General features: G+C 36.8%; 1 protein-coding gene across 1 annotated transcript; it reads left to right on the top strand.

The window, feature by feature from the left end:
• Positions 1–2755: 2755 nt before the first annotated feature.
• On the top strand, positions 2756–26560 carry LOC139119374 (protein unc-93 homolog A-like). The gene is made up of 4 exons (XM_070683166.1): positions 2756–2882; positions 22587–23646; positions 24383–24650; positions 25339–26560. The coding sequence occupies exons 2-4, from the start codon at positions 22591–22593 to the stop codon at positions 25611–25613; spliced, it is 1599 nt and encodes a 532-aa protein (XP_070539267.1). The 5' UTR covers positions 2756–2882; positions 22587–22590; the 3' UTR covers positions 25614–26560.
• Positions 26561–26997: the final 437 nt, after the last annotated feature.

Below are 26997 nucleotides of genomic sequence, written 5' to 3'. Positions count from 1 at the left end.
AAGTCATTAAGCATTTTTACTTCATCCAGCTCCTAATTTGCATATTTAATGAATTTTGAAATTAGGATCTATATTGAATTTACATGACCAAAATTGATGAAACTTGCTATGTACATTAAAGATACTATTATGTAGGCTAACATTATTGAAAGGCAAAGCATTTTTGCTTCAGCCAATTCCTAATGTGTGTATTCAATTAACTTTCCTAATTAGGGATACATACTTGGATTTATTTGATCAAAGTTGGCATAACATGCTATGTACATTGATGATTATACCAGGTTATACCAATATTGGAAGTCATTTCGCACCTAAGTTTTCATGTCAGCTAATTTATAGTTTGCATATCTAATGAGCTTTCAAAGTTTGGAATATATAGTTTGAAGGACTTGACCAAAGGCAATTACACTTGCTATATAAAGTGGTGATACAATGACAGCAGTCAAAGAAATTAATTATTTTTATTTCAGCTAATTACATGTTTGAATACTTAATGACCTATAGAGTTAATCTGTGGTGAATATTGTTTATTATGTTGATCATAATACTTTCAATGAAGTTGCAAACATGTGGCAAAGGTTTAAATTTACACATAACTGCAATATATAATGAAACACATGAGCATTACAGTTCATATCTGGTTATTTTTTTGAGGACATTGACAGAATACAAACTCCTCAGAATAGTGCATAGTGTCATCAATAACAACTGGAAGCTTCAGGTCGAACAACTTTTGAATAACAATTTAGGATCAGAAAACCTATGAGTTTTTGTAGTGTCCTCTTAGCCTACAATGTATAGTGAATCAACATTTCAGTGAAATTCAAAATCAAATTTCTTGCACAACCATTGACTTGAAACCACTCTAGTCTAATCATGATAATTAGTACCAATAATCAAAAGTACATAAATGCACAGATTTACCTAGTTTTGTATTGGAAAAAAATTATTCATAGTTTCATCTTAGACTGCCATGTATAGTGAATCGACATTTCAGTGATATGCCAAAATCAAATTTCTTGCACAACCATTGACTTGAAACCACTCTAGTCTAATCATGATAATTAATACCAATAATCAAGTGTACATAGATGCACAGATTTACCTAGTTTTGTATTGGAAAAAATTATTCATAGTTTCATCATAGACTGCCATGTATAGTGAATCGACATTTCAGTGATATGCCAAAATCAAATTTCTTGCACAACCATTGACTTGAAACCACTCTAGTCTAATCATGAACATTAATACCAATAATCGAGTATACATAAATGCACAGATTGTCCTATTTTTGTATTGGAAAAAAAATATTCATAGGGTTTCATCATAGACTGCCATGTATAATGAATCAACATTTCGGTGAAATTCCAAAATCAAATTTCTTGCACACACATGGACTTGTAACCACTCTAGTCTAATCAAGAACATAAATATCAATAATCAAGCATACATAAATACACAGATTTGCCAAGTTTTGTATTTTAAAAAAATTATTCATAGTTTAGTCTTAGGCTACAATGTATAATGGATCAACATTTTATGCGAAATTCAAATAATAAAGTTCTTGTACACAGATGCACGTGTTACCACCCTCTTCTAATTAAGTACAATTATGTCAATTGTTCAGGGTCCATATATGCACAAATAGTGCATATTTTTAATTGTGAAAAATATTTTTTACAGTTTTATCATAGACTCCCATGTATAGTGGATCAACATTTTGAGCGAAATTCCAAAATCAAATATCTTGTTCACATGTGCACTTGTAAACAACCCATGCTAAACAAGTATATTTATATCAGTTATTAAACATCTATAGATGAACAGATATTGCTAGTTTTATATTGGAAAATACACGTTCATAGTTTTCTTATAGTCGACTACCATGTATAGTGAATCAACATTATCGATGAAATCTAAAAATTACATTTTTTGTACAGGCATGCACTTTTTACCTGCCACTTCAAGCAAAGTACATTTACATGAATTATCACACACATATAATTTGATATTTTTTGGACAAAGCGTTATATCGGCCACATTTTGCCTTCCTTTTGGGAGGGGGACTTCAAAAGTATAGCAAGTCAGAAGGGGTCTTGAACACATTGCGGGTTTGTTGGGGTATTGAGTAACAGGGGAGGGTCACTTATTTTCATGCACGGATAAGGGGGAGGGTCACTAATTTTTGTGCATGAACTTTTGAAGGGTCACTATTTTTGATGCAGCGGTGTTCCGACCCCGCCCCCTGTAATTTATGTCCAGTCCCTTAGACCAAGGTGCTTTTCAAGGAATTATATCTGTTGTGCCTTGTAATTTGAATGGAGACTCGGAGAAAAATCGCAGACACGGATTGAAGGGTATTGTCAAGTCTTGTCAATGCATAAATTTCAGTCGGAAATCGTGTAGCGTGTTCGCCAAAGGTCGGAGGAAGACCGATTTTCGGAAGGTTCAGCCAAACGCTTGTCACGTGACTATTATGCAAATAATGACTACGTACTGTGCACGGTCGGATTTCCCAATATCAGGGTTTTCAGAAAATATATACTTTACTTGGGTTCGGGCCTTGTATAAGTCTATAAGTATATAATAAAAATCTGAAACTGTCTATAAGGTGCGAGCGAGTTACAAAGGCTATGAAAATCATGACATAGGGTCTAGCCTATCTATGTAAATATGACCTTCGTTTAGTTCTTTGTTTATTTGTAATAGTGGACTATGACCGTAGTCTGATCAAGACTCACAATTTGCAAATTGTGCTGGTTCACAGGGTCCTCCCATTTGTCAATGGTTCAAAGTTCATTTCATTAGCGATGGAGATTGTTTTCATGCTGTCCCAGTAGAGGTCAATATCAGCGCTCTCACGTCTGTACATGGAAAGAAAGGTATTTCAAGATATATTCACTGCATGTTTTCCACACGTCATTTGACAATAGGCAGAACAGATTTATGGCACAAAAGTCGAATACGACGCCTTCTTACACGTACATTCAGATGACGAATATAATGACAATGTAAACTGTGCTGCGCTGACCAGTAACCTTGAGAACTGCGTTCAAGTAAATTCACATGACGAATGTAATGACAATGTAGAATGTGCTGACCAGTAACCTTCAGAACTGCATTCAAGTTGAACTGTTGAACATGGTAATACACACATACATGAATACATAAGGCTGGGTTCACAAAAATGGCGGTTTGGCGGCTGGATGAATTCAGGGGGGGATTCGAAAATTTTTGGGGTAGTGGGGGTTTGCACTGTCTATAGAGGGACCTGAAAATTTTTGGTTTCCTTTTACCTTTACATATTCCAATTCCAAGGTTTGTCAGGTATACTTCAATGAAAAATAAACAACATTTTAATGCCATCTAATTTTTCTAATGTTAGTAATAATTGAACAAAATCTAGAACCATTTCGTCACATTTTATGACTTTTATATGGAAAAAATAACATGTGGGGCCAGTAAAGGGGCAGAAGCTGCAACTGTTGATACGTTTTTTCAATATTTCTATGCAATATATCACATAAAGTTTCTTGCCGTCTCCTTATAGTACACTGAAACACACAATACTCCGTTTTTTCGGCAAAGCCCTTATATATAAATATGTAATGAATGATAATTGAATTAAAGTCCAGACAGCCAGTCATTTGTCAATGATACAAATGCACAGTAACATAACATGCTGTGTTGACAAGCTGAATACTGGACATTTCAACAACGAGACAACGAGACAACGAGAACACGGTTGTATAAACTGCACAAAAATATTGTCAAAATCATAAAAGTTACTACAGTGTCTGCTTCGCTACTGCAATGTCACTGTCACTGCATATCGGCAGTGACAGAGAGAGCGCTGACTCCGGTGTAGTTGAAGAAGAGTTTTGGTCAAATGACGCTCAAGACAGTAGGGCCAAAAACCGGCTAAAATGATGCGGCAACGCATTTTTTTCATATTTGTTATTTTTGGTAGAATTTGATACATTTCCCTTTTTCCATAGGGGCAAATGAAAAACACGAAAAAAGCAGTTGAAGCGCATACTTTGAAGTGATGCCAGCGGAGATCAGAAACAAATCAATTTTTGGCCTAAAATATACTAAATAATATCACTTGAGAGAGAGCAACACATAATATGGAAGACTAGGAAACTTGAAAGTTATCGGGGATTTTTGAATTGTAGCAAGTGAGGGTCACCATGCTTGATTTTCTAAATTTACACATTCTCATCGTAAAATAACACAAACGTAAAACTTTGAACAGTAAAGACTTTAATTTAAATGTGTGACTGAATGCAATTATTTATTTCCTATCCAATTTGCCGACGTTACACCGAAAGTTTCAGAGATTAAAAAGTTTATTTTATGGAATATTTTAACCTTCCAGTATTGTCAATTTTGAGCAGCATATAAGTCACAAAAGCTCGTATTTTTGAAGAAATATTATTGTAGGTTCATTTGCACAGTTTTTCACAATTTTGTAAAATGTAGCCAGGAATTCACAATTTGCATACTCTCTAATGATCATCATTTAGTGTGCTCGTCAGCAGGTGCCATTGACCTGGCCAGAGTTGGATTAACTGAAGTCAGCGTAGTCTGAAAAATCAGAAACATTTACTGATGCATTTAAAAAAGAATCAATTAAAGAACTTGCCTTTTATTATTATTATTATTATTATTATTATTATTATTATTATACTTTATTTCAAGAGGGTAATCTGTTACAATAGATAAATATTGTAATTTACATCAGAGCCCTCCAGAGCTGTACAAAAGCTCAAGGAAATGTGAGAAAAGTACAGTTCATATAAACAATAAATACAAATTTAAATAATCTAATCCGGATCAGAACCTTCGTTACAAAATTTCATAAAGAGATAACTGTGCAAAGCAGATTTAAATGACAACAAACTTTCACAATTACAAATAGACACAGGAATAGAATTCCAAATTTTCGTAGCTCGAAAAGCAAACGACCTTTGACCCATGGTACACTTCTAGTATTTAAAAGATTCATTTCAGAAAGAGGTGGGAAAGATCTCTAATATAGCTGGGTGCTAGGTTACCCTCGACTCATAACTTTGTAACGATTGGCTTTTGATTGAATTGAAGGTTTGCTTCTTCTTCTATATATGATAAGGTGTACTTCTTTATAAAGAAAACTCAGAAAAGACATAATAGCCGTGAAGTACACAATGCGAAAATCAACTGGTAACCAATGCAAACTGATAAGCAGAGTTGGAGAGGAAAATGTCGTGTCCACACCAAGAATGACCCTGCCAGCTCTTTTCTGGAGTTTATATGGCTCTACAAAATGCTAATAACAGGTAATGTCGAACATCTGCGAGCAGAACTGTCCAAAACATGTTTATTTTTTCTTTGCGTGCATCCCTAATGAGTGTGCGGCTATAAAGACAAGGGAATTGAAAATATTTTAGGGTAATGAGGGTGATCTTAAATTGCGGTTCCTCCAGCCCATCTAACCGTTATTTGTGAATGCAACCTAAGTAATATATACATACACACAACATATAATCATGTGTGTGCCTACGAGACGCCAAATGTAAAAAAATACACAATCACGCTTATTTTAGAGATAGAACAGGAGAAAAATGTACACACACACATACATACATACATACATACATACATACATACATACATACATACATACATACATACATACACCGAGTACACCACGTACATACATACACCACATACATACATACATACAACATACATACATACATACATACATACATACATACATACATACATACATACATACATGTTCATTTGATGTACATAGTTTGTTGGCATTGTATATAGACTTATCGGCTAACAAACATGTAACTGGCTTTGATACAGAGAACATGAACACAAACCCTCTTTAATCCGAGATTCATAGACAAGACTGTAAAATGAACAAAGACTCATTTTAGATTCATAGTTACAACTTTAAAGATTTAAACAGACTCTATTTCGATAAAGAAAGGTTTGAAAAATTTAAATGTACAATTGTTTTCGTTACAAATGGGAGCTTTTATATGGCGGCCCGTTCTGGTCAAAATTATGTTTTATTAATTTTAGTATGTTAGGATTAATTTTATGTAGACTGGAATTAATTTACTAGCACCTCGAATTAATTGTATGTTTCTTTTAATTAATATTTTGTAGTCATGCCGGATTAATTTTATGTGTTACGATTAATTATTTCTGCTTATCTTTGCTGTTATTAATTTTATGTAGTCTAGAATTAAATTTGCTAACATATATGTTTTTTATGTGCCAGAATTAATTTTATGTAGTCTAGATTTGATTTATTAATTCCTTCAATTGATTTTGGGTTCAAAATGTTTTCACGTGCTGCAATTAATTTAATGTGTGCTAGAATTAATTTCTACTAGTGTCTTGAATTAGTTTTGTGTTCGCTCGAATTAATTATGTGTTTGAGCGAATTAATTATATGTGTTCGCTCGAATTAATTATATGTGTTTGCTCGAATTAATTATATGTGTTTGCTCGAATTATTTTCGGCCAATCCCATAGTCCTTTGCGCACATATATACATACATACATACACCGAGTACACCACGTACATACATACACCACATACAATACATGATCGACACATATAATTAATTCGAGCAAACACGTATAATTAATTCGAGCGAACACATATAATTAATTCGCTCAAAACACTTAATTAATTCGAGCGAACACACATAATTACTTCGACCGAACACAAAACTAATTCAAGACACTAGTAGAAATTAATTCTAGCACACATGTATAATTAATTGCAGCACGTGAAAACATTTTGAACCCAAAATCAATTGAAGGAATTAATATATTAAATCTAGACTACATAAAATTAATTCCGGCACATAAAAACATATAAATAATTCGAAATGTTAGCAAAATTAATTCTAGACCAGATAAAGTTAATTACAGCAAAGATAAGCAGAAATAATTAATTGGAACACATAAAATTAATTCGGCATGACTACACAAATTAATTAAAGCATATAAAAATTAATTAAAAGAAACATACAATTAATTCGAGGCGCTAGTAAATTAATTCCAGTCTACATAAAATTAATTCTAACATACTAAAATTAATAAAACAATTTTGACCAGAACGGGCCCCCATACTTTTAGATACAGACTCGTTTTTGATACAGGAGGATAGTTTTACATACAGCCTCGGTTTGGGTACAGCTGTAAACTTTTACATATAGAGTCGTTTTGGATACAGTACTAAATTTTACATACTGATTCGTTTTCTATACAAAGTCATAACTTACCAGATATATATAGACTCGGAATTTGTGTATATATATCTTTGTTTTCGAAAACAAGATAGTAACTTTCTCAATGTACATATAGTCGCAACTAAATTTAAATACAGAACGTGGTGCTCAAAATGGTGCACATACATAACTAGGCTTGTTTGTTTGGCAAGTATCACACCAATACACATGAAGTGGTGCCTTTGCTTTGCAAGTGCATTCGAACTTTTCACTTTTAAGGATATTGTACGTTTGCTACATACAGGAAGTGTTTAGCACACACACGAAAGTTGCATTTTCGGCTACTATCTCAGTAACACACATGTGGTCTTGCAACCTCAAAGTCTGATTAATGAAGTTTCCGCTTGCTTTGCCAAGATGGTAGCTGAGACTCTCTCAAAATCCCTCACTGGCTGCGCACTCGTAAGGCCTACACTGGCTCAGCAAGAGCCGGCTTTAATTGGTGAAGCCTTACGCTTCCGAAGCCAGTATAGCAGGCTGCACCAGGTCACAGAGAGCAAGGCTAAACTAGTCACAAAGCATAGCAGGCACGGGGCCAGGCTGTGAACGAGTCCAGACACTAGGTCTGTATGACATATTAGCTCTGCATGGCGTGCGGGGGTGTGCTGATTAACCGTCAATGCCTCAAACGGAGTCATGGCCGGTGCAGTACAGTTTATATCCCCTGTCTTATTCCCAATCATGCTTCAACGGGATTAGATCAGCAGCTATAGCTGTCACTTTGGTTCTTTAGCCGATTACACCCCTGTCACAAAATCAAAGCTGTTCTTAGGCTGCGTCCACAATAAATGTGGGGGGGGGTTTCGGAAACTCTTGAGGGTAGTAATAGAGGGGGGGCTTGAAAGTTTAGCTCTGTTATAAGGGGAGGGGGACCTTAAAATATTTTGTTTCCCTTTAATTTTTGACATTTTCCGAATCCAAGGCTTAGTAGCAAGGTAATTCAATGAAAAATAAATAACATTTTTATGTCATCCAATGGTTCTAATGTTAGTAATAATTAAACAAAATCGAGAACCGTTTTGTTGCATTTAATGACTTTTGTCTCGAAAAACTGTTAAAATGCATGAATATCATTGATTTTTCGGAAATGAAAACAAATAGTCTCAGTAACGGGGCAGGATCTGCAACTGTTGATAGCTTTTTCAATATTTCTATGCAATGTATCAAATGCAGTTTCTTGTTCTCTCTCTACAAAATGCTGGAATATACAATATTCAGTTTGGCGACAAAGGCAGCAGACATGAGGTTCAGGTTGACATCTACCTGGACTGTGTTATGATTAGATACTATATGTGCAGTGATTCCCATCGACATATCGTCGAGTGAGCATTCACTCTTCATGGAGGTAGGAAGAGTCGTGGAAGTAGGAAGAGACCTCTTCTGCTCTAAAAATATCTCCACTTGTGACTAATTGAATTTTCAGAAAGTTGTAAATATGGCTAATTGACTTCAAGATCATGAAGGACAGTGACCTTAAGAATGTTCTAGATTAATTAAACTCAGGTCATGAGTGTTGGGGGAAATGACCTACATAACACACCCCTCTTCAAGAAAAAGAAAAACTTTAAAGAAAAATCTTTCTTTTACAAATGTGTTATAAAACGTGTGAACAACAATAAGCTCTTAATACGAGAGAGACAGTCTGCAATTAAAGTGGCACTCCCACTTGGTAACATTTTTAAAAAACATTTTTTAATACCAACGGTCGATATTTGACGTGGCGACTGCGCGCGGATCATGAGATATCGAAAAAAACATGTCCTCAAAAAGGTAAAAGTTTGAATTCCGGCGGCCCACCTAAATTCAGATTCCGAACATCGAACGTTCGGCACTGGGGCCATTGTCAACTAAGCTATGGAGTACGAGTCTACGCTGACGCTGCTATCTGTACGCCACAGTACCACTCGCGTCGGTGATCGGTCATGTCCTGTGGGAGAAAGCCGAGTCTCACTGACTCGGCAAAAAAACGAAAAACAAAGTTTGCTGATTCCACCAGAATTCGCATAGGTGACCAGCACAGTTACGGTTGGTTGATACATAGCGGCCGCCGCGTGGTATGCTTCGAACCACGCATAACTGTGTGGCAGATGACAAAATGTAGTCATCACAGGCGGCTAATACTTTACACGTAAAAACTGATATCTATGTGGTATTGCTTAAAAATCTAATACATCTGATTGAGAATAATGAAAACGACAAAAACTAAGGAGAAGTTTTGAAAAAATTACCTTAGGTAAAGGCATAATGATCATAGGCGCACGACGAATTTTAAATCACTTATCTGAATTTTTAATGTTGAAACATGCATTTTATAAACAAATGTGCAAACGGAAATTGTGCGGCCAGATTTTTTTAGGCATACAGTAAACAGTGCCCATCAGTGCAGTGGACGGCTGTGGTCGTTTAGCTCTGCTATTACTTATACACTCGGCGAATTTTAAAACCACTTGTCTGTAATTGAATGGTGAAACATGCATTTTATTAATAACTGTGCAAACAGAAATCATGCGGACAGCTTTTGAGACATACTGTGAGCAGCGCCCAGAACACGGCTGTGGCCGCTCGGCTGTCTTGTACACATTACTTAAAGGTACGAAAGTATTGGGAAAATAATTTAAATAAAATCCGTAAAATAAAACGTTGTTGGCAACCCTGGGGATTCAAACTTCTCTGTGTTGTCGCATGCGTGGTACTAAATCGACCGACTGGGTTCTTGAAACAAAAAAACTGCACCGGGCCATGAAATTGCTCGTAAGTCGCTAAATTTTACCTCCGGACAACTCCCATGACACCGCCATTTTGAAGGCTATTCCTCAGTACGAATAACAATGACGTTTGGTCGAAAAGGAAAGTATGCGCATGCGTCAACTTCAAGCTGCACACTTTGAAAATGGCGCTGGCACGGGACTTGTCCATAAAAAAACATTGCGCTAATTATCACCGTAGATAGGGCCGATATTGACTTTACGAGTTAGGAAGCTGATCGATCGATTTTTGTAAGTATTCCTTTGATTGAATTGAAGTTTGAATCTCGACGATGGCCAATAACCATTAATTTTGTCTAATTTAAAAATTATGTTCCAAATACTTTAGTACCTTTAGGGTAATGTGTACAAGACAGCCGAGCGGCTACAGCCCTGTTCTGGGCGCTGCTCACTGTATGTCTCAAAAGCTGCCTGCATGATTTCCGTTCGCACAGTTATCAATAAAATGCATGTTTCAACATTAAAATTGTAGACAAGTGATTTTAAAATTCGCCATTTGTATAAAGTTAGTAACGTTAACAGTAGAGCTGAGCGGCCACAGCCGTGCATGGGGCACTCAGTTCACTTTATGTCTCAATAGCTGCCCGCACGATTTCCTTTCGCACAGATTTTAATAAAATGCATGTTTCAACATTAAAATGACAGACAAGTGATTTTAAAATACGTCGTGCGCCTGTGATAATGATGTAATATAAAGTCTTCACAGTGAGCGTCATTCAAACGTTTTTGGACTCCCTAGAATATCGTCCACCAGCACAACAACAAACCTTCAGGGGATTTCGGGTAATAATCAGAAACTTCGGGATGTGAAAAATACGCTCGGGAAATGACATGTTTTTATCGATATCTCGCGATCCGTGCGCAGTCGCCACGTCAAATATCGACCGTTGGCATTAAAAAAATGTGTTTTGAAAATGTTACCAAGTGGGAGTGCCTCTTTAAATTGTCTCTCCCCTCGATATATATATGATGTCAAGGGATCGTACTGTATCGTGTAACATTAAACTCCATTTTAACAATCTCTGATTTTTGCCTTTTAATTTCTGCAGAAAAACAACAGCGTTGTGATCAATATAAACCAATGTTAGGTGATTTGAAGAAGTAACATAAATTTTAAAATGCTGTAAAGCTACTATCAAAGATAAACATTCATTTTATATGGTAGAGTAGTTTCTCTGTGATTTGTTAAATTTGCGTGAAAAATAGCAAGCAGGACGATCTATCCAATGACTATCCTTTTGTAATAAAACAGCACCGGCAGCTGCATCAGTAACATCTACAGCTAAATGGCAAACTGAAAGCTGGTACAGACAAGACTGGAGCACTTTGAAGTATGGCTTTAAGTTATCAAATTCCTGATCGCATTGTTCTGACCCAAACAAACTTTACTTTCTTTTTTAAGTAAGTTAGTCAAAGGCTCAGTAATGGTGGAGAAATTTGAACAGAATTTTCTGTAGTAACCAACCACACCTAGAAAGTGCATCAGCCGTCTCTTGCAATTTGATATGGCAAAGCTTAAAATGGCACTGATTTTGGCATCAACAGGTTTTATCTCACCCTGTTCTACAGTACGTCCAAGGTAAGTCATCCTTGGCCAACCAAACTGAAATTTGGCGAAGTTGACAGTCAACATTGTTTTACTCAGTCTCTCAAAGAATTTCCGCATGAGTTTGATGTGTTCCTCCCAGCTGTCACTGTACAGGACATCATTTATTTCAGCACTTTTCTTTTATTTACTTAAAGAACTATTTGTTATTGTTATCATGAACCCCCTTTGCTATTAAACTCTGTTTTTCAGACAAGCTACCATGACTGGGTTTGGGCTAGACTAGCTGTAAGCTATTTCCCGACTCCCCATTGACTCTCTACTTTGTTATTTTCTCCCTCTCGAGTTCATGTGTCATGTAACTGACTTTTTCAAATCGGGTAAATAAACCAATTATTATTACAATTATTCATCGTCGATGTAAGCTTCAACTCTTCTAGTCCGGATATGACGCCGTTTATCATCCATTGGAATGTAGCCAGAGAGTCCTTCATTCCAAATGGCATTACCTTGTACTGGAACAATCTGTCTGGTGTAACAAAGACGGATATTTCACGGGGACGATCTGTCAGATGGTCTTGCCAAAATCCCTTGAATAGGGCAAATTTTGTCACATACTTGGCTTTTCCCACTCCATCGATGCAGTCATCTATCCTCGGGATTGGGAAAGTGTCTGTCTTTGTGAGAGTGTTCACATTCCAGTAGTCCGCGCACATACGATAACTTTGATCTGGTTTTTACACAAGTATGCACGACGAACTCCAGTTTCTTTTACTGGGTTCAATAAAGTCATTATCCAGCAGGTATTTGACTTCCTGGAGATATTTCGCTTTTGTTGGATTCAGTCTTTATGGATGTCGTTTTACAGGTTTACTGTCACCGACATCAACATCATAATAGATGATGCTTGTCTTCGTTGGAACATCTTGGAAGAAGTGTACATATTCGTGGATCAGTTTTTTTACCTGATATTGCTGTGACGGCTGGAGGTGTGCCGACTTAGACTCAAGATTCTCTAGGATTTTTGAAATCTGCAGTTTGACCGATCCCAACTTTGAATTTAGAGTACTTTCACCCACGTCAGTTTCACTATTGCTACCTTAATAATGGTATGAACTGACTGCACTGACAGGTTGGGATACAGTAGGCTTATTCCTATCTAAATATGGCTTAAGCATATTTATGTGGCATAACTGCTTTTGTTTCGCCTGTTAGGTGTTATTATGATGTAATTTAAATAGCTTAATTTCTTATTAATTACATAAGGACGAATGTAACGAGCATGCAGTGGTTTGCCAGGAATCGGACAAAGAACAAGAACTTTTTGATCAAGTTCAAATTTCGGTTTTGAAGTGTTTTTATCATATTTTACTTTCATGGACGGCTGAGATGATTCAATGTTTTCTGTGGCTAATTCACATGCCTTTGTAAGATTTGAACGTAATTCTTACACATGTTGTAAAACATTCAAACAATCATTGTAGGCTGATAATTTCTCTTTGGGCCAAGGACTATATGTCCAATACGAGCTCTCAAAGGTGCTAAAACAAAGAGACTCTTGAATTGACTCTCTAACAGCAAAGAGCAGAAAATGAATTCCTTCATCCCACTGCTTCTCTGTGTCAAACAGTAGGACCTGATCATATTTTTCTAAGTTTGATGAAATCGCTCGAGAGCACCCTGACTTTCTTGCTGGTAGGTTGAGGACCTATATTCTTTAATGCCCAACTGATCCATGACTTGTTGAAAAATTACCAACATAAAGTTGGCGCCTTGATCGGACTGGACACGATGAGGAGGGCCAAATAAAGTGAAAAATTTGGCCAACGCTCTCACTGTAGTCTTTGCCTTTATATTTCTCAGTGGTATGGCTTCTGGGAACCGACAAGATGTACACATCATTGTCAATATGTACTCATTTCATAATCTTGTGTTTGGTAAGAGCCCAACACAGTCTATGAGTATCCTACTACATGGTTCTTGAAATGCAGGAATTGACTGTAAAAGGGCCTTTGGAATAGTCTGATTTGGTTTTCCCACCATTTGACATGTGTGACAGGTTTTACAGAAATGTGCTACACCCTGCCTGAGATTAGGCCAATAAAAGTGACTAAGAATTTTATGATAAGTCTTCCTGACTCCTGAATGACCAGCCCAGGGGGTTTCATGGGCCAGGCGTAATACTTCAACACAATAGGACTTTGGAACCACAATGTGATGTTTTATAGCCCAATCGTCATCAACTAAGACATCTGGAGGTATCCATTTACACATGAGAATACCAGACTTTGCATAATAACAAACATGACTATCTGAAGTTTCAACTTCGTCAACAACCCTGTCAAAATCACAAAATGTCAGGGTCTTTGTGTTGTTCTGCAATAAGATTTGACCTAGAAAATGTCTGACCTTGGTAAGAATTTTTTCTGGAAGTTTCAAATCTACTACAAATCTACACCTTACTAAGAAAGGTTTCATTGTGAAAGAAAAGTGTGACGTTATTTTTTATAATATTTTGATTCTTTGATTCTTAGAAGTATTTTTTTGACATGACTCAAGTAACAGCACATGCAGGATACATTCAAAAATTTCCTGCTCAGTTGGCTATTGATCCTGATCTAAACCAAGTTTATCGGTCTTAAGTGGATTTGTAATGACGTTGTCCTCAGCACGGTCGTTTCTAAGGAGAAGGTGAATCCCTTCAAAAGGCAAAAAGGCCTAATATCTAAAGTCACAGGTCTAGAAACAAAGTCCGAAGGCAAATGGACATTATGGAGAGGAACAGGAATGTAGTTACTACAATCTACCCCATAATAAGAACTTTAGAACCTGAAAATGGCTTTTCAGAAAACGGATGGGCATCTGCCAACTAAAGAGACTATGACATCAGGTATCTCTTAAAATTTTGACAGGGGCAGCAGAAGACAATAGACATCAAATCAGGTCCAATAATCGTTATCATTCAAGGTAACTAAGAAATTTACCAGATCCGAGGAACATATTGAAAATGACAAAGGCAATTGGGTCATCTTGAACCACAAAATAGTGGTGGTACCAGGTGTCCGGAATGGGTAAGCGTACCCTGCCAGCTAGAAAGTGATATTAAACCATCGTGAATAAATGGTTCGAAAATACCCATAATGCTATGTTGAGAAGAATTGACCTTGACATCATTAATTGAGTATAAGAGGGGTTTAACGTCAGAAAGTGTGTTGCACACTTTGTTAGACTCTAATTGAGATGATTAAGAAATAAAGCCGGTGGGCTCAGATCCACTTTGACCACTCTGATCTTCACGTTTTTTTTCCATTTGAGACAATCTAACATTAAATTGCCGTCTTTCTTACAATAATTACAAGAAAGTGCACCAAATTGTTTGCCAGAAGTAGATTCAGACTTGGGATCTTATGATGTAGGAGTGTTACTTGAATTCTGTGAACTGTTGTCATTTGATTTTCTACTCTTTTTTGAGAAATTCTTTGATGAAAAGGAAGAGTTAAATTTCCCTGCACGATTTTGGTATGAAAAGGACTGGGATTGTTTTCTGATAAATGAAGAATTTTGGGTCAATGAATAATCATCGGCCAAATGTGCAGCAACGTCCAATATATCTGCCTTTTGTTCATTGATAAATGTCTTGATGTCACTCCGAATGCACCTTTTAAATTCCTCAATCAAAATAAGCTGTCTCATCTTGACAAACCTTTTCAAAAGAACACCGACGATAGTTGTTCCTTTGTTTGAGCAAATTCAACATACGTTTGATCCTTCGCTTTCTCACAATCCATAAATTTCTGACGGTAAGCTTCAGACACCAACTCATAACCCTTGTGTATTAATTCCTTTACAGTATCATAATCCGAAGCCTGCTCTACTGACAACTGAATGTCAATTTCTCTGGCTTTAGCCACCATGTACCAAAGCACTCTGCAAAAGCATAGACCAGGACTTCCCAGGCCAATTCAGACTCTGAGCAATTATCTGTCAACTTCCTTTTCTTGAAAGGGGGAACTAACCTGAAATGTTTAGTGACGTCAAAATTGTCAGAGGTGGAGAATTTTCCTGACTGTCAAAGCTCTAAACGTTTCATTTCTAACTGTAGTCGATGCTCTTCTAATTGTCGTTCCTTTTCTTTTTTCCTCTCTCTCTTTCTCTCTTTGTCTTTCTTCCACTTGTAATTTTTTTTCTGTCTTTCTTCCATTTCTAATCTTCCTGCCTATCTTTCTTTCTCTGTCTTTTTTCCATTTGAAATTTTTATTTTTCTAATGCCAAATTCTCAAACTCCAAATCTGCCTGCATTTCTAATTTTTTGAGTTCTATGGTGGACTGTATGGTGGATTCAGGCATATGATCATTCAAAGTGGACTCCTCAAAGTGGCCTAAATTAACTAAATTTTTTACAATATTGTACTGTACTTCCCTCTTGCGCATAGACCTTTTGACTTCTACTTTAAGGAAATTGGGCAGTTCAAATTAGTTTGTCTTTTCTTAGGGAATCAAATGTATCCTGATCAACGTCCTCCATAAATTTGTCTGGCTTGAATTCTGCTATGATGAAAATCGCTGAGTTCACAATATACAGTAGTTTGATAAAGGCTGGCAAAATGCTGTCAACTGGCTCAAAATGTTCAACTCCAGGACGACCCCCCTAATTTTGTTACCTGAGAGACACAAAACAAAACGATGAACTCAGCAATTTCCTTTTAAAACAAAATTTCTCACAAAAAAAAGTCAAGGGATAATGTACAAATTGTAATAGTTTACAGGCTTCTTAACTGGGACTGCACTAGGCTCCAGAGTCAGACACTGAGACAGACCGATGCAGTCCTTAGCTTCCAGGCTTAAGGTTACACAAAGTCCACAGAATAAATTCAGCGTTGCTGTGAAGGTCTTGAAAAGTCTTGAAATTAATACTGCTGAAGTTTCCAAAGTCTTGAAGTAACGCGCAAGTGACAAAATCCCAAATGTTTGACTGAAAACTATGCAGTCCCCTATTTATACTCAAATGGAAAAGAGAATATAAGAATAATCTCGATTTTGTTTTGATATGCTAATTACTGCTATAAAATATCTCCATTTGTGACTAATTGAATTTCCAGAAAGTTGTAAACATGACTAATTGACTTCAAGGTCATGAAGGATAGTTACCTTAAGTGTGTTCTAGATTAATTAAACTAAGGTAATGAGTCTGGGGGAAATGATCTACATAACAATAGCCTTAACATCAAGTGTAACGATATATCTATGAGTACCTGTGAACTTGAAGTTGTTGAAGATCAGGATGGCATGAGACGTGTCTTTTGCAAAAGTGGGGAGTATATTCATGATGCCAGCGAAAATATTGTCCAGAGATGTTGATATGAGTTTGGTAGGACAGGAACATCAGAGACAATGGGGCTGCCGGGATTACCGGTTTTATGAAATTGTGTAATAGGTAAAAGTGAGACATGCTGGCATGCAAGATGACCAAGGATTTTGCATTGTCAGGCAGGGGGTTATCATGAACTAGGTCACTTATAGTACGTTTTGACGATACTATTGTGTTTGTTAGTGATGTTGGCGTCGAGATATTTATAGAAGAATGTGTCAGAAAGCTGCCTTTGTGCTTCAGCAATGTACAAATCTCTTCACACCTGTTCTATCTCTAAAATAAGTGTGATTGAGCTAATTTTTTGCATTTTCCACCTTGGAGTGTGCCTCGCTCCCCTGCGAGTACTCATCCTTTTTTGCGGCGGAGGAGTCACGCAAAATTTTGAGCCAACAAAGGGGAGACCTTGAAAATTGGTGTTGTCCCTACTCAAAATCTCTGAATGTCCTTGGCAATTCTTACGACCACCTCCGACTGTAAATAAAACCCCTTCAGTTAAAAAACTGTCCCCGGAAGGCGAACTTTTGAAGTGATACTGACAGTTAATTTAGGTGTGCTAGTTACAAAACTTCATAAAATAGGCAAATGAGCTATTTATTAATTTGACACTGTCCCATGCTTCGCAGTATAATTAGATATTTATCAGATCAATATCTGTAGCAGGTTTAACCGAATTAAGTATCGTAATTTCAGAGTTATATACGTAATTACAAAGTTCATTAAATATGCAAATGAACCCTAAATTAACTTCAAGTTAATTAAGGGTTCATTTGCATATTTAAATTGTGAATATTTTTTTTCCAATAAAAAACTTGCTATACTTGGACATATACAGACGTTGAATAATTAACATAATTCTTCTTGATTAGAATATGCTGATGAAAGATGCATATTATGTGTACAAGAAATCTGATTCAGGAATTTCACTGGAAATGTTCATCCACTATACATGGGAGTCTATGAGGAAACTATGAATAAAAAATAGGTAAATATGTGTATTTATGTACTCTCGATTATTAATATTTATGTCCTTGATTAGACTAGGGTGGTAACAAATGGATGTGTTCACCAGAAATTGGATTTTGGAATTTCACCGAAATGTAGATTCACTGTACATGGTAGTCTATGAGGAAACTATGAATATTTTTTTTCCAGTACAAAAATGGGTAAATCTGTGTATTTATTTACTCTCGATTATTAATATTAATTTACTTGATTAGACTTGGGTGGTTACAAATGGAAATTGGATTTTAGAATTTCACCGAAATGTTGATTCACTATACATCGGATTCTATGAGAAAACAATGCTAAACTAAATTAATTAGTGCTGTTATAGGTGTGTGATAATTGATACAAATGTACTTGACTCAAATAGGATATTTGAAAGTTCAGATGTTGACAACAATTATGATATTGGAATTTCACCTAAAAGTATAATATCACTTTTCATGGTACTAGTAGTCTACAGGTAACTGTAAAATAATTTCCCTGACAAACTTGCTATATCTCTAATATATAAGTAATGGGAATTGTTCATTGCCCTAAGTGAGCTCGATTTACAATAAGACAAGCCTCAGAGTTGCCAAGTCAAGATGTTCATGTGACAGATAATTATACTTTTGTTTAGATTTACAGTTAAATGACTTCAGAGAATGAAATCATGCAGCGAATCATTTTTATCTTCCCGAATATTTCTGAACACTTAAACTGCTTTTTGACGGGACGGATACTCAAGAAAATTTAGTGATCCCCTCTGAGCTGTTTGAAAAATACATGACCCCCCATAGTGTCCTAAGATTGTCATCTGTTTAAAGTTTCATGAAATTGTGTGCAGTATTTCTTGATATATGTCGGCACTGTGATTACTGTCTCCATAGGGAAACCATTATATGAAAAAAATGATTTTGCATAACTTCATTAATATGCAAGCCACACTAACCAAAATCTAATCAGTTCTTGCAAGTAGCATATGGTACCTGTCTACTAAATCTGACTTGAATCTGTTCAGGCGTTTTTGAGTTATCGTGTAAAAAGACAGACTGACAGACAGACAGACACACACTCACACACACACACACACACACACACAACACACACACACACACACACACACACACAGACATCGCTCTGACATTAGCTCACGTGTGTGAACACGTGAGCTAATAATGTGTGTGTCCGCGCTCGCGCGCCCGCACTCATCAATTTTTGCGGCGGGCCCTACTCAAAATTTCTGAATGTCCTTGGCAATTCTTCCGACCATCTCCGACCGTAAATAATCACAGGTTCTTTACCCCTTCAGTGATAAATACGGTCTTTTTAGAGACTAACATTTGAAACGATATTGACAGTTAAGTTGAGCGAGTTTAATACAAAGGCTATGAAAACAATGATATGGGGTCTAGTCTGTATATGTAAATATGCAGTTCGTTTAGGCCTTTGTTTATTTGTAGTAGTTGACTCTGACCGTAATGTGATCAAGACCAAGAATTCCTAATTTGTGCTCATTCAGCACATGTGCCCCTCTGTCAATGGTTCATAGTTTATGTACCGATTGAGGTCAATGTTTCCATGCTATCAAAGTAGTTCCTTACCCCTCCAGTGATAAAAACAGTCATTTTAGAGACTAACTTTTGAAAGGATATTGACAGTTAAGTTGAGCGAGTTACAAAGGCTATGAAAACAACGATATGAGGTCAGCCTGTATATGTAAATATGCCGTTCGTTTAGGCCTTTATTTATTTGTAATAGTTGACTTTGACCGTAGTGTGATCAAGACCCAGAATTCCCAATTTGTGCTCATTCAGCACGTGTGCCCCGCTGTCAATGGTTCATAGTTTATGTACTGATTGAGGTCAATGTTTCCATGCTGTCCAAGTAGAGGTCAATATCAGCGCTCCAACGTATGTGTATGGAAAGAAAGGTATTTTAATCTATAGCCTATTCACTGCATGTTTTCCGAATGTCATTTTTTTCTTCATGAAAGTAGACAGATTTATGGCAAGTCGAAAAGGACATTTTCTTGCACTTATATTCACATGACGAACATATTGACAATGTAGAATGTGCTGACCAACACTGAAAACTGAGTTGAAGTTGAAGTGCTGAGAATGGTAGGAATGTGCGTGTGCAGCGTGTCAGCTGTCACGAAGAATAAACATTGTATTCGAAGTTGAATTTCTATTTCAACTTTACGATCATATATTGCACCAAAGTCGAATACGACGCCTTCGAATTCTTACACGTACATTCACATGAAGAATAAAATGACAAGGGAGAATATACTAACCTTGAGACCTGCGTTAAAGAAGTGTTGAATATGGTAATACATATATACCTAAATACATACATACATACATACATACATACATACATACATACATACATACATACATACATACATACATACATACATACAGACAGACAGACAGACAGACAGACATACAGACATACAGACAAAGACATAACTTTAAATAATGTGTGAGTCCGCGCTCGCGCGCGCACTCATCCTTTTTTGGGGGTGAAGAACTTACGCAAAATTTCGAGCCAGAAAGGGGAGGGGGTTGAATATTGGTCGGGGCTCTACTCAAAATTTCTGAATGTCCTTGGCAATTCTTCCGACCATCTCCGACTGTAAATAATCACAGGTTCCTTACCCCTCCAGTGATAAAAACAGTCATTTTAGAGACTAACTTTTGAAACGATATTGACAGTTAAACTGAGCTAGTTACAAAGGCTATGAAAACCATGATATGGGGTCTAGCCTGTATATGTAAATATGCCATTCGTTTAGGCCTTTGTTTATTTGTAGTAGTTGACTTTGACCGTAGTGTGATCAAGACTCACAATTCCCAATTTGTGCTCATTCAGCACGTGTGCCCCTCTGTCAATGGTTCATAGTTTATGTACCGATTGAGGTCAATGTTTCCATGCTGTCCAAGCTGAGGTCAATATCAGCGCTCCCACGTATGTGAATGGAAAGAAAGGTATTTCAATCTATATTCAGTGCATGTTTTCCGAGTGTCAGTTTTCTTAATGACAATAGGCAGAACAAATTTATGGCTCAAAAGTCGAATACGCCACTCTCTTACACGTATATGCACATGACGAATGTATTGACAATGTAGAATGTGCTGACCACCAACCTTGAGCAACTGCGTTAAAGTCGAAGTGCCGAACATGGTAGAAATCATTTTGCAATGTGTCAGCTGTTACGAAGGATAGATACTGTATTCAAAGTTCAATTTCTACACATGATTAAATCAAATTTAGGGATCTACATGTGTTATTGTTGTCTTTTCAAGTCTACTTTTGGACGTTAATGAGGCCATTTTCATGTAAAAATGGGTCAGATAAAAAATTGCATCCACGATGTCCTTGTGACCACGGGTGAGTGCAGCGATGCCTGGATAGTCGGTCGAAGGCCTGGGATCGAAGTGTTAGGTCGAAGGCCGAACCTCGGTACTATCCTCGGTTCGTCCTTCGGCCTCACACTTTGAATTCTATCCCGGGCCTTCGATCGACTATCCAAGCAAAGCTGCACGCACCTATTCTTGTGACCCCATTTTATCTTATTTTCATAAAAACGACAGGTGTCGCTCTCGTGACAATGTTACCACGAGTCAGCAAAGGATGCGTCAAATACATATAAATTGAATTCATTGATGAATTGAATTGGACTGCATTCATCTATTATCACAGTTAATCAATGTTAATTCATGATAGTTGACCATAACCCTCTGTCATATTCAACTTAAAGCTACTAATATTTTTTACCGAAAATCACCATTTTGATTCCTTTTTATCTGCTTTTCCATCTGCTTTTGTTATAGGCTTAACCTAACTCCTAGATAATATTGCTCGGAAACACATTAGTTTGTATCATGAAATGAACTGATTTTTTTGCAATATTAAGTTTTGCTCTGTTAGGGCATTTTGAAAGATCTAAAGAAAACCACTTAGGGTGGACCGAATTTCTATACATTATATTTTTGGCATTCGATGTCTTGGAAGTTTCAAAAATTTTCATCTGACAAAGTTTACGTTAACAATTCATAAATTTCCATCAGCGAAGCACATGTCAATGGAAAAAAATTATTTCGGATGATTGACATCAACTCAATGCTTTTTATCTTGTGTGTATTAAATTAACAAAACTTGTACCTGGCAGTTGACATTTTACTGCAATGTTCATGATTCTTGACTTTTTAAGAAACGCTGAAACTTCGATGACATCAACGATTTACTGACTGACAGGGTGAACATTTATTCTAAAACTTGCAAAAAAGTGTGCAAATTATGCAGAGTGGTAAGACTACGATGAAACTAATGCACTGCTTTTGTCAAACCATAAAATTTAGGTCTTACATCCATTATTGGCCACGTTGTTACTGATAAGAGTGACTACTCATCGTCACTTTTTTACACTATCATGGGTTCAATTACAACGTTTGATCAAACGCTGATCAATTTGTAGTTTTACACATTCAGCATGCAACTGTTAATACTTTAAGCATTTGTTACTCGTCCACACAGTTAATCTGTGCTGCTTTGAGAAGGTAAAGGCCCTATGCTCAAATGTAATCATATATTTTCTTTTTTAGCAGGATGTCCGAGATATCGGATAACCTTAAATTTGGAGATGACATCACAGTTTCAAAGAAGCCACTTTTCGGAAATACGGTTGAAAGAGGAAACGTAGCACCACTCGCAGAGGCGGAAGATACAGAGAGCTTCATGTCACTGAATTTTTATGAGACAAAAAAGTCTGAGAGGAAAGGAAGAGAAGCTGTTAGAAGACTAGTGAAACCGCGACAAGTCTGGAAGAACACGGTTTGGTTGGCACTCGCGTATTTTCTTCTGTTTACAGCATTCCTGGGTCTTCAGAACTTACAGAGTACTATAAACTGTGTGGCTGGGCTAGGGTTTGTTTCCCTGACTGTCGTGTACACTTGTATGTTAGTGTCTGGTCTCTTCACTCCGCCACTTGTGATTGGCTGGCTGGGCGTCAAAGTGACGATTGCTGTGTCTATTATTCCCTATATCTGTTTCACCGTGGCAAACTTTCATCCACAATGGTATACAATGATTCCAGCATCCACTCTGCTCGGTTTTGCTGCACCTAATGTATGGACAGCGCAATCAACGTATGTGTCTGCGGCTGGTCGAAGATTATCCGCTCTAACAGGAAAATCAGTCGACGCGTCAATAAATCAAAATTTGGCTGTCTTTTTATCCATATATTATGCTAGTGTTCCAGTCGGTTCACTTATCCCATCCCTGTTATATTCCAGCATGTCTGAGACAAACCGAACTAACGAAGATGAAACTTTCGGAATTGAAACTTACACTTGTGGTGCAAAAGACTGTCAAGAGACGCAGGGAAACATTACAACGTTCTGCAACCCACCTGATAAACAGCTGACCAATATTATGCTTGGAGTTTTCGTCTGTGCCTGCATAGCTGCAGTTGCCATAGTTTTACTTTTAGTTGACAACTTTAATAAGCTGACAAGTCCAAGCGAGGAAAACACTCAAAACGGACCGTTTAGTAGGCTCTCAGCAACGATTCGATTGTGGAAAAATTATAGAATGCTTTTACTTATACTTCTTCCGGCGCATAGCGGATATGTAGGCGCGTTTTTTGGCGGTGATTTTACGAAGGTGAGGAACAAATTGTCAACATTCCTCAACAACATTACTTAAGGATTGGCTTGAATGTTTTCACGTTTGGCACATATATGTTATTGTGAAAAACAAGAAAGTCATGCACTGGTGGTATTACTTGCCCTTATACTCATCTTTGCCATACTGCGATTCATGTAACACATGTTTTCTTCACTTCTTGATGATTTGTTGTAGTAAAACTGTCTTATTTTGATAGAAAGGCACACTGTACATGGAAAAATGGTTTGGGGTAAAGTCAGGCAAAATAGTCTCTACATTGCAAAGAGTAAATTCCTCTCTTATAGAGGGAGAGGTAAAGGGTGAAAGTTTTTCCTGCGTATTTTTCATCAACATTTGGATCTTCAAAATGTATATACCCTTGTTCCTGAAATGTTGTCGTTACTTAGATTTTGTTACAGTTTTACATTTATGCCGCCGTAGTGTACTGGATGACTGCGTACTTGATTATCGTTGTGAAACTTTTTCGACCAATCAGTATGTTCAACACAAACATGACAGCGCAAGTAATTGTATGAACAAAAGCATCACAATGTGTACATCACAAATTGCGTGCTGTACATAACAATGTAAGTGGCGCATTTGATAAGCCCTTGTGTGGTAGATCAGTTGCAGTATCCATTACATAACAGTGCGCATTTCTCACTTTTTTCTAATCCCATAATCTAGCACCAAGTAATTTGCGAAAATCTTATCACTGTTCTTTTATTTCAAGTCTTACGCTTCCTGTCTTCTTGGCGTCGATATGGTTGGCTATGTCGTCACATGTAATGGTCTTTCAAGTATGGTGGGCTTCTGCTTTCTAAGCTTGGTCGGGAAGAGGCTTGGGAGAGTTATTCCGATGATTGCGGCCCTCCTAATCTGGTTGGCTTCCTGCTCGATACTCTTGGTTTGGTCTTCCAACGAATGGGATACTATCATGGTGTTTTCAATCTCTGCACTATGCGGTATTGCATATAGTGCTTCAATGGTCGAGATCACATGTAAGTGTGTAACTTCTAGTAAGAGTCAATCATTTGGCATATTTTCTTTCTGTATGTGTGAGACAATTTTTAAGTAAACACAGATTCCATCATTAAATCATTTAGCCAGATATGGTATGAATTCAAACATTTTGGACACATTTACTTAATTTGCCACAATGTCTTACATTACACACTATCTTTTAATTATAACGTGATACTCAGAAGTCGTCATAAAATATCTAGTTATTCAGTCAAAAATAAAGTGATTATGTAAAATCGAAATGAAAGCATCATTGCGATTTTGAGGCAACACAACTTTTACAGTCATGTCAAGGAAATACCGTGTGACTTTGGGGTCCGGAAGCAAGACTTATAGTATCATAGGGTTTCTGTAAGGTGATAGCATAACTATACATGAAAAGTCGATGGTTTATTCAAAGTCATTCTATCATGTGAAGTGACAGCATTATGAAAGACTCGTGTTCATGTTTTTTTAGATAAAATACACGTACACAGTACTCTACAGAAGAATGTGTTGCTAAAAGAAGTCTAGAGCAATGTACTCCTTTAAAGATACAACAAATCACTCTCTACTATTTACATACAAAGTCATTGTACACATTAGCTTTTCTGATTCAAAAGCGATTCAATATTTCCCAGAAAAACAGCCCAACTGCAAATATCATTTCTCTCTATTTTCTTACAGCAATTTTTGCGATAACGTTCCCGAATGATCAGGAGGCAGCGTTCGCGAACTTCTACCTGTCGTTTGCTTTCGGATCCATCGTCGGATTTTCCACAAGTTTGTTTATGTGTGTTTACATGAAGATTGTGATCCTGATCATACTACTTGTGTTTTCCTTCGCTTTGTACTTCGTATTAGAGTTCATCATTTCCAAAATGTCTAAGGATAGCGAGAAACCCAAGGACAAGCATGACATAAAAGCTACTGGCCCGCTCAAACATGGCTCTTATATTTAAAGACTATTGGTATAGGTGTACTTTAAAGTACTATTACAAAATATAGATCAACGATATGGATTTATTGTGTCTTAGTTTTTTCTGTTAGATTACTGATAGCAATTTCATTGAAAAAGATCAACATATGCCACATGTTTCCAGATCAACATTATGCATTATCACAGAATAATTCAACGATGGAACATTCACATATTGTGGTATTTTCATAAGTCCAATCACGAAAACCTTGTTATACTAAGAACTCCGTCGTACGGTGACCCTACAGGCCTTGGAACATTTATATACAATAGAGACCGATATGTCATTGGCACCGATGTATGCCAAACACTCATTTATCAACTGTTGACCGTATAATTTGGATACAGGGTGCGAACTCAGGTTTTTTGAAATGGTGGTGAATTTTTTGTATTTGTATTCTTTCGCTTATGTTTCCTGTTTTTTGGCAATCTTCTCCTCTGTTTGAGATCATTTCTCAGGTCGCTTTGAAATTCGATACAATGTCCTTCGGGATGATCTGCATAAGTTTTGTTCAAATCAAAAAGAAACATGCAATACTGTATTTTTAGGACAATTGTTGCTGTTTATTTCAAAAACCCCAAATAGTGTATTTCTAGAATAGACTAACTGCAAAACTTGAAAAGCACCCATTCTATTTGGTCTGTAGATGCATGCGGAACAGTTGGTGTGAATCTGATTTTATAATGACAAGAAATATGCAAATGAGTAGAAAAACTGAAAAGTGATTTGATTTTGAAGTCTTTGCTACCCAAGAGTTTTAACTTTTATAGGTTTTCAGAGAAGATTAAGAAAGCAAACACAATGTTAACACTATTACAAATAAAAATATCATTTTTCCAAAGAAAACCAACTAAATAATGAGCTTATGCTATAATACACTTGTTTTTTTGTCTGTGTTTGTTCTTTGCCCTGGCTGGTTGGTAGGTTTTTCAAAAATCATGGCACGACAAACAAAGAATTTTCTTTAAATGTAGCCTTATGAGTTTGGCATGGTGAAGTGCGATTCAATTCACCAATCACACTCAGCACACGATCGTACCCTGCATTGTCAGAGTTGGATGGCTCTGTTGAGGCTGTCAATTATGTGCATACACTTTTCAGTATTTTGGTCCAAAATGTTTACTGTCAAACACTTGTCAAATGAATTACATTGAGAAACGTTTACAGCAAATGCACCTTGTTTTGAACCCACTCAATTAACTTGTCTTGCCCTGCCATTCCTTATCGGTACAAACACAGCAGTATATGATTTGATCATTGTTAGCCATACATGATGCTGGACAGGTACCTGGCATAAGGCAAGCCGTCGAGTGTGAACTGAGCGGTTAGTAAGCTCATGCTTTATGCCTATCGAATTCACAGGGGT

The sequence above is a fragment of the Ptychodera flava genome, chromosome 19, assembly GCF_041260155.1.
Source record: "Ptychodera flava strain L36383 chromosome 19, AS_Pfla_20210202, whole genome shotgun sequence".
NCBI lineage: Eukaryota > Metazoa > Hemichordata > Enteropneusta > Ptychoderidae > Ptychodera > Ptychodera flava.
The sequence above is the reverse complement of the archived record's forward strand: the minus strand, read 5'-3'. Positions and strand labels throughout refer to the sequence as shown.

Coding starts and splice junctions, on each gene's coding strand:
- LOC139119374 (XM_070683166.1), top strand. CDS start 22,591: ATGTCCGAGATATCGGATAACCTTAAATTTGGAGATGACATCACAGTT. Junction 23,647..24,382: donor TTGGCGGTGATTTTACGAAG/GTGAGGAACAAA, acceptor TTTTATTTCAAG/TCTTACGCTTCCTGTCTTCT. Junction 24,651..25,338: donor TTCAATGGTCGAGATCACAT/GTAAGTGTGTAA, acceptor ATTTTCTTACAG/CAATTTTTGCGATAACGTTC.